We start from the raw sequence: 14,891 nt of genomic DNA, 5'->3' as shown, positions 1-14,891 counted from the left end.
ATCACGCAGAGAGCTTCTTCACACTGAAGTACTCCAGCATCTCCCGCTCCATCTCGTGTAGCTCCGGACTGCAGAGAATCAGGCTGTGCAACGGGGCGCCGAAGTCGACTTCGCGGAGGTCTTTGAGCGTGCCGAAACAGATGAACTGGTCTTCCTGCCCCACGCGAGCCAAGCCCACCGCCAACGCGTCCGGACCACACACTAGCGTTCACAGATGGACTCGTCTATACCTCCCTTGCCGTGCTTCTCCTCCACCTCTAAAAGCTCGTCGATCGCTTGGTTGCAGGTCATGAAGCGGGGAGGAAGATAGACGGTGCGACCCTTCATCAGCTCTTTGAAGTCCGGCTCCTTCACCTTGATGTCTGGATGGGAATTACGATCGATTGCTACCGAGCAAGCACAGAGTGTGGAGGCCGATGGAGTGGTTCTGGACGATGCGTTCGTAGAAGCTGTCCGGTCTCCAGGTTTCGGTGAAGAAGCAGATCGAAATCGTCTGGCCGAATCGGTAGAGCTGCAAACCACAGCAAGCACAAGCATTCATAATGGAAGCATTGTGAATCACCTGAACTGGAATGTTTTGCTGCTTCGCACGAATCCAGAGGTCCGTGTGCGTGGTGGCACTAAGTTCGAGAAAGAGAGGAAACTCCAACCCAAATACATCGCCGACGACGAGGAACGCCACGTTCGATGTACTGGCGTCTTTCAAAATCATTTCATCATTCGACTCAACGAGATCACGATCAGCAACGATTATTTCATGTCCAAACAGCTCTTCCTGCGTATTATTTCGCTGACCCAATGGTTACCAATTTTTCTTTGCCCACACACAGCACAGAAGTGTAATTCTCTAGAAAAATCTTATCGCAGGACTTCACTGCCTCCAGTCCTCGAAGAGTGATATCCTTCTCGTTTCCTAATCCAAGACCGATGAAATACAGCATGAGAAAATGATTTTGTGAGCACTTTGGAAGTTGTGGAAAGTTATTTGAAGGGGAATAGACGGTGAATAGAATGGCAAGAAAAGCAAGATTATGGCTGGGAGGGACAAGAATGAATCAGAGAATCAGGCAGAATGTGTATGCGTTAAGTGACAAGTGATAAATGGGTAATAAGAAGGAGTATAAAATCCATTTTCGTCAATCCACCTAAACTGCTCAAATTCCAACTTTTCTCTACTTCTACCTCACTCACAAGTATAAAAGTGAATCTTGTAAAAAGAACGGATGCATGTATATCACTCACGTATATATCCTCGGAATGACGGATGAATATGATCATGATTATGTTCAGTAACAACTGCATATAATCTTATTTCTCCGGAATCTCTGAAGAGGGACAACTTATGGACAAGATAGTAAAGTCACTCAAAACAACCAAGAGAAGGCTCAGTCAGCAATTTAAGGTGGCGACGGGAAAGTCAGAAATTACGACGGATGCAACCTATGACTTGGCCTTTCACCAGTTCTCAGAAGTGGAAGGAAATCTGAAGATGCTGGGAACACAGTGCGTGTCTTTGATTCAGAACGTGGATACGTGGTGCGACACAAACCGAAGACTTGCTGACGAACTTTTGCGTTTCACAAGTAAGTCCGATGTAGGTACGACCGACATGAACACATACAAAATCGCCATTACTAACCTGCACAATGTTCTGCAAGGAGAGTATGATTATACTCGCAGAGCGATTATTTGCGTTCTCCGTGCTCACATATTGAAGCGAATCGAGCAGCTGCTAGATGGCGAGTTTGCAGAAGTGGGAAAGGTGGTGAAAACGCGCAAGAACATTGTTACAGATTACGATTCGCACCGCAACAAATGCAGCATGTATGAGCGAAAAGGAGACTCGGTAAACGCAGATAAATTCAGAATGAAAATGGACCACGATTATCAAATGCTTCAAGAACATACCGCGTATCTTGAAAAGAGGTTTGAAGAATTGATTGCAAAAGGATCCGCGATTCTCTCCCATGAAACCGCTACACTCGTGGCATGCGAAATCTTCCTGGTGGAACGGCAGAACGAGGCGATGAAAACGATTTCGTCAAGTTTCGGGGACGAATCGGTGAAGAAAGTGACGCAAAGCATCGAAGACGTTGTGGATCGCATCAAGTGTGGAGAGAACGTTGAAATGAACTACGTGGCTCCAGAAATCGCCATGCCCGAGTCTACCTACATAGAGCCTCCAGTATTCCGCGATTTCAACATGCTGGACCCGAAACACACAGTGAGTGAACATTACTCGCAGCCTCTCCCCACTCCTCCTCCCAAGCCCAATCGTGTCGTGCAGGCTCTCTATTCCCTGGACAGCGCCGAGGCCGGCGAGCTTTCGTTCAAGGAGGGAGATCGAATCGAGGTCATTCGCGAAGATCCGAGCGGCTGGTGGGAAGGAAGACTCGACGGAAAGATGGGCCGCTTCCCCTCAAACTACACAACGGCAATCTGCTCTGTTTCTTGCAACAAACACGTCAGCGCAATCATTCCTTATTCACACTATTCACATCCCACAGACAGATCATTCGATCCAGTCCCGCGGTTAGAATGCCATTATTGTTCCAGTCGCACGACACAATCATTCGACTATGTCCGTTCCCCCCTCCCGACAAAATAGTAAGCGGATCTCCCTGCGACGTGTAGATTCTACGCTCGATCCCACGCCCCATCCTCACTCTGCCGACGCATTTCGAGAAGGAATACAGAGCATATCATCTTCAGGACTCTGCGAGAAGTGGTTCATCACATAACTCGTATGGATCGTCACCAAACACTGCAGTGTTTTGACATCCCACAGCTTCACCGTGCAGTCGTCGCTCCCGCTAATCAGCACACTCGGATTATGCCGATCAAACATCACATGCGACACGCCTTTTTCATGGCCATGCAGGACGTTAATCTACTCCACACCTCGCTGTGCGTCTTACCATATACGACGAGGCGCGCGTGTCCCACATTCGGATCGTTTTATCTTGCGAAGCTGCGATGCATTCGATCGATTTCGCCTACATGAGTAGAACAAATTCGTGTTCGATGGATGGCAAGCGATGCTGGTGATCGTGGAATCGTGTCCTGGAAAGGTAAACATCGGCTTGGATGCATCCCCCATGTCCCAGACCTTGATCGTGGCGTCTTGGCTCCCTGTGAAGATTTGAGAGCCGTCGGCGGACCACTCGCCGGTCGTTACGAAGCCCTGATGAGCGATGAGTTTGATGAGCGGCTTTGTGATGATCTGGGACTCGGAAAGGAGAGAACGATGCGACGGGGTCTCTTCGTCGTTTTCTCTGTTCAGTGAGCGCAGACAATTCGATTGGTACTCTTTGAGACTGTTGGAGAGAGATGGCTTCCAAATGTGACAAGTTCGGTCTCCAGAGGAGGAGCAGATGATATTTTTAGTGGGGTGATATCGTACAGTATTGACGGAGCCGTCATGGCCACTGTAGCTCCAAAGCACACTCATGGTGTGTGCTTCCGTATCCACTTTCCAAATCCTGGCAGTGTGGTCTGCACTTCCAGACACGAACAGATCCGACTCCCCTTCGTGAGGACACCAACGAACATCCCAAATAATGTCTCTTTGCATGATAATCGCGAAAGGAGACTACTTATGTGCAGTGCGTTTGGAAATATAGGGACTCGATTCGACATTTCGAAAGAGAAAGCGATTGGCCTAAGTCAAATCTCATTTATAAAAATACAGTAGCACGCAATTTCCCAGTGTTAATCCAACTCGGATTTTTTACTTGTTTCACCTGAATATCGGTAGTAACAGAGACATCGCGACGATCCATCGAAACAAGCGAGTTTTGCTTCACTAGATATCAAAGATCGAAAAAAACTCGTTCGTTGTTCATTCTCCTCACTCATTCGAACTAGGCGTAACGCGATTTCATTCTGGATAGCCGTATTTAGATCAAGTAACTCCTTGATTGAGAGCCGATCGAGCTGATCCATGATCCTATCTCAAGAATTTTATGTTTTCGACCGCTCGACCTCGACCGGTCTCTAATTTAAAAAATAGCATTGTGGGCTGAGTCGGGCGTATATTCAGCGAGGGGCCCAAATGTCCTAGTAGTATTATTATGATCGAAAATGTCCTGATTTTATCTACGACTAGTTTTGATTCAATCAGATTTCGTTTGTCCTACCTTTATTACATACAATGGTACGTGTCTTTGAATGTAGAGTGCATTGAACATACCAAGGCGCTCAGAGGCCCACTTGGTGAGCATGTTCGCTGTTCTGTGTGGGGGTGGTTCTAATGGTGGTCGTAGGTGTTCACTCGCTTTGTTGAGGCCGGTCGCGTTGCCTACATTAACTATGGACCCAACTTCGGTAAGTTGTGTACCATCGTTGATATTATTGACGGAAAGAGAGTAGGATGTGTAGCATATGTGTAACGTGTCAGGTTCTGATCGATGGACCCACCACTGGTGTAAAGAGACAACAGATCAATGTAGGAGTGTGGAAGAGGAGTGCTGAGTACTAGGTATCTCGCCTTTACCTCACTGACTTCGTCATCTCCATCGAGCGTGGAGCTAAGTCTGCTGAAGTGAAGAACGCTTTCGTGGCTGGAAACATCGATAACAAGTGGAAGGAGACTTCCTGGGCTAAGAAGCTGGCTGCTCGTGCTGAGAAGGCTGCCATGAACGACTTCGCTCGTTTCAAGGCTCACTACGCCAAGAAGCATTAAGTAGTAACGAACAAACGAATAGCGCCTTGTTTGCAACAAACAACCGATACTATTGGAACTATAACCAGACCACGACTAGGAAAAATTAAAGGAGATTTTTAATATCAGCGGGGAGGGCTTCGATGGTGGTGTGATAGAACTGCTCGATTTCCTCCATCATGGGACGATCCTCGGGCAGAATGAAGTTGATGGCAGTACCCTTTCGTCCATAACGACCCGAGCGACCAATACGGTGGATGTAGTTCTCTCGGTCGGTCGGGAAATCGTAGTTCACGACCAGCGACACCTGCTGCACATCGATTCCACGCGCCAGAAGATCGGTAGTGATCAGCACACGGCTGGCGCCGCTTCGGAACTCCTTCAGAATGGAGTTGCGGACCTGCATATCCATATCTCCGTGAATAGCCGAGGTCACGAAGTCCTTGTTTCGCATCGAACGCGTCAGCCAGTCCACCTTTCTGCGAGTGTTGCAGTAAATAATGGCCTGAGCGATGGTGATCGACTCGTACAAATCGCACAGAGTCTCAAACTTCCAGCTCTCCTTATCCATCTCCACGTAGAACTGCTTGATACCCTCCAGAGTCAGCTCGTCCTTCTTCACCAGAATGCGAACAGGGTCGCGCATGAACTTCTTCGAGATATCCAGGATATCCTGAGGCATCGTGGCCGAGAACAAAGCAACCTGAACGTTGTCCTTCAGCGACTGGAACACCTCGTAGATCTGCTCCTTGAAACCACGGCTGAGCATCTCATCGGCCTCGTCCAGGCAGAACAGCTTGCAGTTGCTCAGGTTCAGCAGACCACGCTGCAGCAAGTCATTTACACGGCCGGGAGTACCCACAATCATCTGGATACTTCCCTCCAGCATCTTCATATCCTCCTGAAGAGCAGTTCCTCCCACACAGCAGTGCATCGTCACGTTCATGAAGTGAGACAAGTGACGCAAAACATTAAAGATCTGTAAAGCAAGCTCACGAGTAGGAGCCATAATCAGAACCTGCGTGCTAGGATCATTCAAATCCAACATCTGAAGAGCAGCGATACAGAAAGTACCTGTCTTTCCAGTACCTAACTATCACTCAACCTCTCTCGCACATACCGGACTGAGCTTGTGCAATTGTGTCGTGACCCTCCAGCACAGGAAGAATAGCCTTCTGCTGAATTACAGAGGGTTTCTCAAAACCATAAGAATAAATACCACGGAGGAGGTCCATGTTCAGATTCAAATCATCGAAGCTCTCCACTTCCTTATCCCAGTTAGATTCAAGATCAACATTATTGTCAACCTCAGGCGACTTTCCTATACAAGGTTACACACTGCTCAAACAAACAAAGTTGCACAAAACATCACATACTATAATCAGACATTAGAATTTTTTGTGGTTAAACTAAAGATCAATATTACCTTATAACCGCGATTTTTGTTTGTTTCACGGTAGAATCGGTAATATGTCTTTAAACATTTTTATGCTAATTATTCTCTCTTTTGCCCTCACCTCCATGCAGAAACGGAGATAGGCTGTTTTTCAACAAACAATTCACGACACCGATTCGTTTGGAAAGCTCTTGCAGGTACACACTCCCCGCGATGTGGAAAAAGGGATCTCTTTAAAACAGCAAACGCCTTCGTTGTTCGTATGGAGGTACTACGTTCCCAATCCACAAGAAACACATACCGGAAGCACAGTCTCCAGCATTTTCTTCTTGTGTACCTGGCTCGGCGCTGCCGCATTCCCTGAAATCCCTGCGAAGCAGACGCGCTCTCCCACTTCACTACCCTCGGGGGGATCTATCAGCGCACCTTTCGAGTGGTCTTTCACGGAGGCACAGAGCAGCATTCCGTTCGACGGATATCCAGCCAGCTTCTTTGGCTTCAAATTGCACATCACACACACTAAACGACCTTGAATCTCCTCTGCCGAATGGAACGCGCGGATACCCGATCCAATACTGCGCGGAACTCCTTCTCCAACATCCACTTGCTCGCAGAGCAACTTATCGCTGTCGGGATGATTCCAAACCTTTACGAGGCGACCTACACGAATGTCCAGCTGCGACAAGCACTCTTCAGGTGTGAGCGGAGCAGCCGCAGCAGGAGTAGCAGCAGGACTGGATGATTCTACAATCGAAGAACGGGTGTTTTCTAACTCTGTTTCTTTTGTTTGAGCTGAAGAATCGGAGGAGCGAAGGCACTCGATCGGATGTTCTTCAAATTCTGCATTCGCATGTAGTAGCTCGCTAAGGGGTCGTTCCCATTGGAAGGTGATAATGTTGCCTGGATGGCAAGAAAAGAGAGAAAAATATACCATATAGGGATAGAGCATGTAGTATGTACAATAGTCAGCAATAGTCACCGACCGCTTGGAGGCATTGCAGAAAGTAGAAAAGAACTCGTTTTCCCTGATATGCTGTAGAATCGTTGCAAGATCCGAACCAGAAGTTTTAAGCTTATCAAACTCACTCATCACTTGACTCATCTTCATTACTATTCCATACACATCCATACTTGCTCTCTATCACTTTCCGTAATAATCTGTTTCTCAACGAGCTGCTGCTGAAGCGAGGATAGAGAAAGATCTCCTTCCAACGTCTCCGACGATAGGTTGTCACAGAAAACGGAATGAAGAAACGATACAATCGTAGGGGTCGATTCAGAACTGGGAGTTTGCGACAAGGCTCGAATGAGAAATGGAACTGCGGCTTTGTATCCCCCAAATCGGCCGCAACACAAACTCAATTTCGATAAAACAAACATTCCACAGAAAAAAAGATAAAGGGAAAAGGAAACTATAATACACTACGAGGCGCAGATGCAGCTTGGATCAATCGCTCCATGGTCTTCTCTCCATAGTTAGCAGGCTAGAAAATGAGCGAGCAAAAACAATCAAACTCGAATCAGGGTTTTCGAATAATCCAATGGACGAACTAGGAATTATACAAGGAAGGCTAGGCAGTACCTTGCGAAACAACAGGAATAGACTGTTCATGTAACATTTGCTCAATCGTCTTCTCGTCCTCTAGTTTCACCTGTCGAATCCGATAGATGAGTCGTTCTTTTTCCGTCATCTCTCCATTTCGTCTTCTTTTTGCTACAAGTAAAATTACGCGTTTAGAACTACCAGCTTCCTCTCTGGCCAACAAACTTTCCGTTAGCTCACGCTGCCGCTTGTCCATGTTCTCTCTTCTGCTTTTCCTCGCTAGCATAGCCTTATGCTTCTTATTATAGGCTTCTCTCTTCTGTTCATCCATAAGAACATCTCGAGCTTCGCTAATTAACTGGTACAACTCAGCTACGCTATGAATCACTTCAAAATGGTTGTACCTAATTTCTTATCTCCCTTGGTCTTATCTGGATGGTATTTCAGAGCAGCCTTTTGAAATGCCCTTCGAATTGTCTTTACGTCACTTTCTACTTCCACTCCAAGAAGCGAATAATAGTCGACGTATTCAGTTTGAGGCATTTCAAAATAGCGAAATAGTTTATAAAAAACAAACGACTAATAATTTTCTAAGCAAGGCAGATTCCTCTAAATGCACAGAACGCAGAGGCCCGCGATCGATTTGCGTGCGCTAAATAGAGAAACGAATGCTGTGAAAATTATTACTCAGTCGAAGCAAAACCCGCTCACTGGAAAGCCCTTCTCGGATAATTATTACAAAATATTGGAAGGGAGAAAGAAATTACCCGTTTTCGAGTTTCTTGATACACTCGAACAAGCCGTTGATTCCAATCAAGTAATTATTGTGGAGGGAGAAACAGGATCGGGCAAAACAACCCAAATTCCTCAAGTAAGTAGTTTTCGAGTGTTTTGAATGAAGTAGGCTTTAACGCTTCACTATTTGTCTAAAAATCCTGATTCGAATAAAATGATTTGCTGTACTCAACCTCGTCGTGTAGCTGCTTTGACTGTTGCCAAACGTGTTTCCGAAGAAATGGACGTTGAATTTGGGGAGGAGGTTGGTTACACGATTCGATTTGAAGACTATACGAGTGAACGAACAAAGTTGAAATATATGACAGACGGTATGTTAGAACGAGAAGCAATGAACGATCCTTTATTGTCTCGTTATTCTATAATTTTGTTGGATGAAGCTCACGAACGAACATTAGCGACGGATATAATGATGGGTTTACTGAAAGAACTATTACCGAAGCGTCCTGATTTGAAACTAATCGTAATGAGTGCAACTCTGGATGCGGGTCGATTCCAGGTATGCAATGCAATGCAATGCAATGACTAACACATAGAAATACTTCAACAATGCTCCTCTTTTCTCTGTCCCTGGCCGAACCTTCCCTGTGGAATCTTTCTTTACCAACGAAGCGCAGGACAATTATGTGGAGGCTGCGAAGGCTTTGGTTCTCAAGGTACGCCGTTCGACCTCCCACACAACAAGTAGATCCATCTCAACGAAGCTCCTGGCGACATTCTGGTCTTCCTCACCGGAGAAAAGGAGATCATGGACACGTGCAGAGATCTCGAAGAAGAGGCGCAGAACATTCCAGAAGATAAGGGAAAGCTCTGGGTTCTCCCCTTATTCTCCTCGCTTCCTCCCCAGCAACAGCAGCTTGTGTTTGAGCCCACGCCGGAAGGAAGCCGGAAAGTGGTGATTGCGACGAATATCGCGGAGACTTCGATCACAATCAACGGGGTTGTGTATGTGATCGATCCAGGATTCAGCAAGCAAAACGTCTATGATCCCCGTACCCGAATTTCATCGTTGCTCGTAACTCCGATCAGCAAAGCATCGGCTCGTCAGCGTGCGGGTCGCGCAGGCCGAACGCGTCCAGGGAAATGCTTTCATTTGTATACCGAAGAATCGTTTAAGACGCAGTTATTGGTACTATACGATCAATCGGGTTCATAGGATAGGAACAAACGTTCCCAGAAATCATGCGAAGCGATATCAGCTCTGTGATTCTCACAATGAAAAAGCTCGGGATCGAAAATCTGGTTCGGTTTGACTTTATGGATCCGCCAGCACCCGAAACGATGATGCGTGCTCTGGAGAATCTGAATTATCTGGGCGCATTGGACGATGAAGGGGAGTTAACGGAGTTGGGAAATGAAATGGCGGAGCTTCCGTTGGACCCTCAGCTATCGAAAGCCCTTCTGAGTTCGAAGGAGTATGGATGTGTTCCTGAAATGCTGACGATCACGGCCATGCTCTCCATCCCTCCCTTCTTTTTACGTCCCAAAGACGAAGAGGAAGACGCGGACGCTGTGCGGTCTTCGTTTTCTCATCCCGACAGCGACCACATCGCGTTGCTTCGAGTGTACGATGCGTATGTGCAGGAGGAAGAGAAGGATCGCGAGCAGTGGTGCAAGGAGCATTACATCAACCCTCGCAACATCGCCAATGCGATCAATGTGCGAAACCAGCTGGAAGGGATCTTGAGCAAGCTGAAAATCGACGTGACGAACGGAAACCACTTCGATGACCCCTCGTACGCGACGAACATTCGGAAATGTCTCTGCGCGGGGTTCTTTATGCAGGTGGCGCATCGCGAAAAGACTGGATCGTACACCACAATCAAGGACAACCAGGTGTGACCGTGCTGCGCTGATAACTCTTAGGAAGTGGACATTCATCCCTCATCCGAAGTGATTAATAAGCCGAAATGGGTCATCTTCCACACAGTCAAGATGACTTCTAAGAACTTCATTCAGACCATTACGGCTGTGGAGGGAGAGTGGCTGATCGACTTGGCTCCCAAGTACTATGATATGTCAAACTTCCCGCCCGGGTCTGCTCGTGAGGAATTGCTGGCGATCATTCGTCGGAGACAGATGGGAGAGACGGCAGCAAGTCGTGGAGGATTTCTAAATCCTAAACGGAGAAGAGTGTAAAGTGTTTTTTATTTTGCTTCTGTTTGTTGAAAATGGCGGGTTTCTTCACCTTGAGGTTTCGCGGCTATTTATCCACAAACAGTTTCGAAATTATTTGCTTTGTTTCAGTGCCTATTTCGTACCTGAATTCTGGATATTATATCAGAGTTACAAGGAATTATGCCGGCAAAATCTAAAAAGTCGAAAAAGGCAAGCGGTAAATATGACCAGTTACTACAGCTTAAGGGACAGAAATTAATAAAAGAGCTAGAGTCGATGTATCAAGAATTACGAAAAACGAATGATCGAGCGGAATTTGATGGATTTGACTCTGCCCTCTCGAAGTTATCGAGTGAACAGATGCTCCATATACAAAATCGAGAGATAACGCGATTAGTCGGATATTGCCTCGTGGAAATGTGTCGATTTGTCGATGAAGCAGAGTTGTCGGATTCAACGAGCAAGGATATTTGGAATCTGATTCTCCAAAATCTCAAGACCTTGGAAAGTCCTTCAAAAACTGACAATTATCGCCGATCTTTTGAAATGTTGGAGAAAATCTATCAAACGGCCCTCCTCAAGATTGCTGTCTCCTTTGGTGGTGAAGACAATGATGTGCCCCTCACTCTCTTTCAAACCATTATCCACATCGTGGATGCATATTCGGGTCTTCCCACTCCATCCAAGCGTCCCTCTAAATCAAAGAAGAGTGATTCCACGAGCGAAGACACGCAGTTCACTGAAGAAGAATTGCAAACCGAACTCGAACGAATTCGAGGCATTGTCATTCAGATCATGATTGCTGTAATCGATCTGTATAGGAAGATTCCTTACTCTCTCCTTGACATTATCTTGAGTAATACGATTTGTGAAGACGAGAATCCAGTCCCCGCGCATATTCAGCTCCTAACCGATCTGCTTAGTGTAAAAAAGGCGAAATTGGCTCCTTCTGTTCAAAAGCTCATCACGGATATCATGGTTGGGAGCTCTGTTTCTACAGATGACTATGAAGTGTGTGACCATGTTTTGTTGGATGTGCGAAGTGAGGAATAGATCAATCCGATTCTGATAAAACTCAACTCGATTTCGTACGAATACATCGAATTGCTTCTTCCATTGATTACCAGCAAATTGAGTATGGATGAATCGGTCCGTTTGGAAACGGTTCAATGTCTTAATTCCATTTTTAGCACCAAAGGACACGATTTCCTCTATCAGTTAGCCATGTACTGCTTCCTTACCCTGTAGAAGTGCCGCTCCTTTCGAGGAGTATCTCAATCGGTTTCACGATAAGTCCCCAGCCATTCGACTCTCCATCTCTGAAGTCGGACTCCTTTCTCCAAACGAGTCATCTCTAGGCTGCAAATTCTATCATCGAATCGCAGCCTTCTGCTTTGGAGAGAATGCTGCCTTATCTCAAAGAGCGAATCAAAGATTCGCAGTGGGAAGTCCGCAAAGTTATCGTCAACACCTTTTACTTTATTCTCGCAAATCATTTGGACGAAGTGGACACCGATTCGATTCGTTGTCTCATCGAACGAACAATCGACAAGCGAGTCGAAGTGCGGCGATGGGCGATTTCAGCTTGTATCAACGTATGCGACAAGTAAACTTGTGTTCAATGTAGACTCTCAATTTCCATCTCCGATCGTTCTGGAACAATACCAAACGGCCAACGCGCGCTCTTACCACGAAATTAGGCGGGATGTGCGGCGTTTTTCTCCAGTGCTACGGTGTTTCCAACGACGAAACAAGAAATCGATGCTGCGAACTGTTGAACGATCGCCTGATCGATGAATGCAATTCGGATGAGGCGGTGGCCTTGGCGTATCTGTGGTTCTATGAACAATTGCAGAAATCGAACGATTTTTTGGAGTTGGAGGATTCGGTCTCCACGATGAACGCGCTGCTTCGAACGTACATTTCGGACTGGAAGAAGTGCGTATTCCGATGCGAAGGGTTGATTGTAGATTGCAGAAATCGCTCCAACAATTGGTGAAGTACGCTAGAGATCGCCGGCCGATCGAAGTGAGTGTGAATGGATTCATTGACTCGCAGGACGACGCTGTGAGCAAGCTTCTCATCCAGCTCTCGCGCGCGTTGAGCATCAACCAAGGATCAAGAACCGCGCCTGTGTACACAACGACGAACAACTGTCTCTACACGCTCTACAACCTCTCTGCGCCCTCTCTGGATCTTGTAGAGCCGTTCGATCAGGAGCGAGCCAATCAAGTGATGAACTGGCTTGACACGATCAGCAGCCCGATCTCGCAGACGGAAAGTCTGAAAGAAGCAGCTGACGGTCTGAAGGCGATTCTGAAAGAGCAGCCCGAGGGAACGAAGCTTCGCTCGCAGTTCAAAGCGGTGTTTCCGCGCTTCTACTGTCGATTCTGTTCCTCGGAGTTGGTTTTCATGTATCTGAAAATGGTGAACGATCATCCCAATTACCGGAGTTCCGCGTTTGATCTGTTGCAAGTCATCGCGGAAGAGAGTGGCGGTGTGTTTATGTGCAGCGATGTGCAGCTCGGATTGTTCGGTCTGCTGCACCACTCGCTCACAGCGCTCGTGGAATCCAAGCCCGATTCGTTGGAGGATGTGAATGGGAAAAAGAATGGTCATGCGATGCGTCATCGTCTGGTAGAATTTACGAACAACAGATCAGATTTGTAGCTGAAACTGATCGCCACTTCGTCCAAGTCCTTTGAATCCTACCCCTATGCATTGCTGAATAACGATCCCACTGCCGAATGGAATCCCGCGTACACCTCCGAGCTGCTTCCTCTCTTCGACGTTCTGATCGACTCGATCGGGAAGTTTGACTTCTGCGAAGTGAAGCACGCGGTTGTTCTGCTCAGCTATTTCTGTCGATTTGTGTCCTCGAGTGACGAAGATGTGAACCAGTCGATCCGAATCAAATACAACGAGTGGATCGAGGAGTTTTTCTCGCATGTTCCCTACCAGACAAACGCTTCCATTTTGAAAATCCAGATGAGTGCAGTGAGTAGGACTTGCTTGTTTTGTGCTGAGCAGATTGCTTGCTGAAAGTGGACCAAAGCTATCCGAATAACATCGGAATTCGAGATTTGGTGAATCGAATCATCACAGAATACGAGGCGGAAGCGAAGTCTTCAGTTATGAAATCGGATGAAATTTGTACTCTATTCGTTTCGTTCCTGGGAAACTATTTAGCTGCTTTAAAAGTATTCGGTTTCGATGGATTTCGAGTCGTAGATGGAGGGCGAGACATCCACGCGCGTGCTTGATTTCCTCAACAAACTGCTGACGCTCGAACTGCCTTCGTTTGAGTATTTGCTCTGTTTTCTCTCATAAAGCAGACTCGATTCGGAGTTGAGTAAACTTGTTCGTTACAAAGCGTTCGTTTCCCTGATGAAATGCGCTGCGATCAAGTGTTACTCGCCGTATTTCACACCCGAACGATTCTATTCGATCGGAAAAACGCTGGAAGAAATCAAAGACATTGATTTGGCGAAACGAGTCGTTTCGAAGCTGTCCGTTTTGATCCGAGAGAAGCTCCTTCCCACAAAATACGCTTCTTATTTGGTATTGAATTCCATGTGTTTTGAATGTTAGATGGTGTTCTGGTTCCTAAAGAACGAGAAGCTGCAAAATCTAATCAAGACGGAATTGAATGCGATCATTCTTGTAAGACTTTGTTCCAGTCTTTCCACGTAGCAACAACGGAAGTTTTTGATGCTGTATCAGTCGTCTCGCTTTTCTGTTTCGTCTCCGGACCAATCGCCGATTTATCAGTTGACTCCCGAGTATTCTTTAGTGTACGAATCGGTTGTTGGTGGATTGATCGCCTAGCTACTTGCTCCCGTTGCTCTCCCGATTGTCTGCTTACAGCGATCTCTCAGATTCTCCCTCCAAGCTTCAAATCAGGTGGGCTGTTACGAGGCGAATTCATGAATAGATGCGTTCACATCGCGTTGAACTCGTTTATCGCATCGACCAACGAGAATTTTGGATTTGTCAATGCGATTGTAAACGCTGTAGTCGCTGTCGAGCGTGTTGATGTACAGGTTTTGACTCACCGAGATCGGCTTCTCCCTTCTAACGACATCCTTCAGCGACTGGCTACGCTCTGTTCGCAGTTGCTTCATCAGCGTCTGCAGGTGATGAAGAACGTGGATGTTTCGTACAACGAAACCATCCGATTGCCTGCGCTCTATTATGCTCCCACAGAGCGATCTGCCCGCAGCACGGCGGCTTCCAGCACATTTTAATCGCCGCAGAAAGAGACCCGAAAGAGGGAATTAATTTTTGTAACGCCCGGAGAAAATCTAAAGTCCGGAATGGGGGAGTGAAAGGGAGAAAAAAAATTTCAACTCCTTCCCAAGCCGTCACCAAAAAAG

The 14,891-nt window shown here is 46.7% G+C and overlaps 11 protein-coding genes; 5 read left to right on the top strand and 6 right to left on the bottom strand.

Annotated features, from left to right (window-relative positions):
• Position 1: 1 nt before the first annotated feature.
• Positions 2 to 941, bottom strand: GSBLH_T00004068001 (uncharacterized protein; the record flags this gene model as incomplete). Its single annotated transcript, XM_013042910.1, has 5 exons — positions 2 to 201; positions 231 to 362; positions 391 to 620; positions 651 to 775; positions 807 to 941. The coding sequence occupies 5 exons, from the start codon at positions 939 to 941 to the stop codon at positions 2 to 4; spliced, it is 822 nt and encodes a 273-aa protein (XP_012898364.1).
• Positions 942 to 1,342: 401 nt separating this feature from the next.
• Positions 1,343 to 2,608, top strand: GSBLH_T00004067001 (uncharacterized protein; the record flags this gene model as incomplete). Its single annotated transcript, XM_013042909.1, has 1 exon — positions 1,343 to 2,608. One exon carries the CDS (start codon positions 1,343 to 1,345, stop codon positions 2,606 to 2,608), a length of 1,266 nt encoding a protein of 421 aa, XP_012898363.1.
• Positions 2,609 to 2,662: 54 nt separating this feature from the next.
• GSBLH_T00006760001 (uncharacterized protein) lies at positions 2,663 to 3,574 on the bottom strand (the record flags this gene model as incomplete). The annotated part of the gene is made up of 3 exons (XM_013042908.1): positions 2,663 to 2,890; positions 2,919 to 2,971; positions 3,001 to 3,574. The coding sequence occupies 3 exons, from the start codon at positions 3,572 to 3,574 to the stop codon at positions 2,663 to 2,665; spliced, it is 855 nt and encodes a 284-aa protein (XP_012898362.1).
• A 554-nt stretch (positions 3,575 to 4,128) lies between these two features.
• GSBLH_T00004066001 (uncharacterized protein) lies at positions 4,129 to 4,707 on the top strand. XM_013042907.1 has 4 exons: positions 4,129 to 4,230; positions 4,266 to 4,367; positions 4,400 to 4,447; positions 4,481 to 4,707. The coding sequence occupies exons 1-4, from the start codon at positions 4,222 to 4,224 to the stop codon at positions 4,682 to 4,684; spliced, it is 363 nt and encodes a 120-aa protein (XP_012898361.1). The 5' UTR covers positions 4,129 to 4,221; the 3' UTR covers positions 4,685 to 4,707.
• A 23-nt stretch (positions 4,708 to 4,730) lies between these two features.
• GSBLH_T00004065001 (uncharacterized protein) lies at positions 4,731 to 6,048 on the bottom strand. XM_013042906.1 has 3 exons: positions 5,784 to 6,048; positions 4,916 to 5,752; positions 4,731 to 4,883 (listed from the first exon to the last, which is right to left on the bottom strand). Exons 1-3 carry the CDS (start codon positions 5,896 to 5,898, stop codon positions 4,789 to 4,791), a joined length of 1,047 nt encoding a protein of 348 aa, XP_012898360.1. The 5' UTR covers positions 5,899 to 6,048; the 3' UTR covers positions 4,731 to 4,788.
• Positions 6,049 to 6,222: 174 nt separating this feature from the next.
• On the bottom strand, positions 6,223 to 6,993 carry GSBLH_T00004064001 (uncharacterized protein; the record flags this gene model as incomplete). The annotated part of the gene is made up of 2 exons (XM_013042905.1): positions 6,223 to 6,330; positions 6,361 to 6,993. The coding sequence occupies 2 exons, from the start codon at positions 6,991 to 6,993 to the stop codon at positions 6,223 to 6,225; spliced, it is 741 nt and encodes a 246-aa protein (XP_012898359.1).
• Positions 6,994 to 7,438: 445 nt separating this feature from the next.
• On the bottom strand, positions 7,439 to 8,170 carry GSBLH_T00004063001 (uncharacterized protein). XM_013042904.1 has 5 exons: positions 8,007 to 8,170; positions 7,804 to 7,974; positions 7,642 to 7,773; positions 7,575 to 7,609; positions 7,439 to 7,543 (listed from the first exon to the last, which is right to left on the bottom strand). The coding sequence occupies exons 1-5, from the start codon at positions 8,143 to 8,145 to the stop codon at positions 7,472 to 7,474; spliced, it is 549 nt and encodes a 182-aa protein (XP_012898358.1). The 5' UTR covers positions 8,146 to 8,170; the 3' UTR covers positions 7,439 to 7,471.
• A 45-nt stretch (positions 8,171 to 8,215) lies between these two features.
• Positions 8,216 to 10,536, top strand: GSBLH_T00004062001 (uncharacterized protein; the record flags this gene model as incomplete). Its single annotated transcript, XM_013042903.1, has 6 exons — positions 8,216 to 8,473; positions 8,507 to 8,896; positions 8,934 to 9,053; positions 9,086 to 9,526; positions 9,559 to 10,233; positions 10,264 to 10,536. The coding sequence occupies 6 exons, from the start codon at positions 8,216 to 8,218 to the stop codon at positions 10,534 to 10,536; spliced, it is 2,157 nt and encodes a 718-aa protein (XP_012898357.1).
• Positions 10,537 to 10,695: 159 nt separating this feature from the next.
• GSBLH_T00006759001 (uncharacterized protein) lies at positions 10,696 to 11,873 on the top strand (the record flags this gene model as incomplete). Its single annotated transcript, XM_013042902.1, has 4 exons — positions 10,696 to 11,526; positions 11,569 to 11,650; positions 11,706 to 11,732; positions 11,764 to 11,873. 4 exons carry the CDS (start codon positions 10,696 to 10,698, stop codon positions 11,871 to 11,873), a joined length of 1,050 nt encoding a protein of 349 aa, XP_012898356.1.
• Positions 11,874 to 11,918: 45 nt separating this feature from the next.
• Positions 11,919 to 14,762, top strand: GSBLH_T00006758001 (uncharacterized protein; the record flags this gene model as incomplete). Its single annotated transcript, XM_013042901.1, has 13 exons — positions 11,919 to 12,110; positions 12,143 to 12,457; positions 12,486 to 12,515; positions 12,574 to 13,152; positions 13,186 to 13,516; positions 13,546 to 13,715; positions 13,747 to 13,820; positions 13,848 to 14,076; positions 14,107 to 14,178; positions 14,209 to 14,309; positions 14,344 to 14,418; positions 14,450 to 14,528; positions 14,559 to 14,762. The coding sequence occupies 13 exons, from the start codon at positions 11,919 to 11,921 to the stop codon at positions 14,760 to 14,762; spliced, it is 2,451 nt and encodes an 816-aa protein (XP_012898355.1).
• A 98-nt stretch (positions 14,763 to 14,860) lies between these two features.
• GSBLH_T00004061001 (uncharacterized protein) overlaps positions 14,861 to 14,891 on the bottom strand; it is a gene marked incomplete at both ends in the record, with an annotated part of 2,197 nt that continues 2,166 nt past the window's right edge. The window contains one exon of the mRNA XM_013042900.1: positions 14,861 to 14,891. This exon is cut by the window's right edge and continues 367 nt beyond it. Within this exon, the coding sequence (XP_012898354.1) occupies positions 14,861 to 14,891 (31 nt within the window).

The sequence above is a fragment of the Blastocystis hominis genome (assembly GCF_000151665.1).
Source record: "Blastocystis hominis, Singapore isolate B (sub-type 7) whole genome shotgun sequence assembly, scaffold_5".
NCBI lineage: Eukaryota > Bigyra > Opalinata > Blastocystidae > Blastocystis > Blastocystis hominis.
The sequence above is the reverse complement of the archived record's forward strand: the minus strand, read 5'-3'. Positions and strand labels throughout refer to the sequence as shown.

Bases quoted from the DNA above. Each gene is read 5' to 3' on its own strand.
- GSBLH_T00004066001 (XM_013042907.1), top strand. The intron at 4,368-4,399 runs GTAGGATGTGTA...GTAACGTGTCAG, and splicing joins ATATTATTGACGGAAAGAGA to GTTCTGATCGATGGACCCAC. The intron at 4,448-4,480 runs GTAGGAGTGTGG...GCTGAGTACTAG, and splicing joins TAAAGAGACAACAGATCAAT to GTATCTCGCCTTTACCTCAC.
- GSBLH_T00004065001 (XM_013042906.1), bottom strand. From the start codon at position 5,898: ATGGACCTCCTCCGTGGTATTTATTCTTATGGTTTTGAGAAACCCTCT. The intron at 5,753-5,783 runs GTATGTGCGAGA...AGTGATAGTTAG, and splicing joins AATTGCACAAGCTCAGTCCG to GTACTGGAAAGACAGGTACT. The intron at 4,884-4,915 runs GTATTGGTCGCT...TATGGACGAAAG, and splicing joins CCGAGAGAACTACATCCACC to GGTACTGCCATCAACTTCAT.
- GSBLH_T00004063001 (XM_013042904.1), bottom strand. From the start codon at position 8,145: ATGCCTCAAACTGAATACGTCGACTATTATTCGCTTCTTGGAGTGGAA. The intron at 7,610-7,641 runs GTACTGCCTAGC...TATAATTCCTAG, and splicing joins TATTCCTGTTGTTTCGCAAG to TTCGTCCATTGGATTATTCG. The intron at 7,544-7,574 runs GTTTGATTGTTT...CTCATTTTCTAG, and splicing joins ATTCGAAAACCCTGATTCGA to CCTGCTAACTATGGAGAGAA.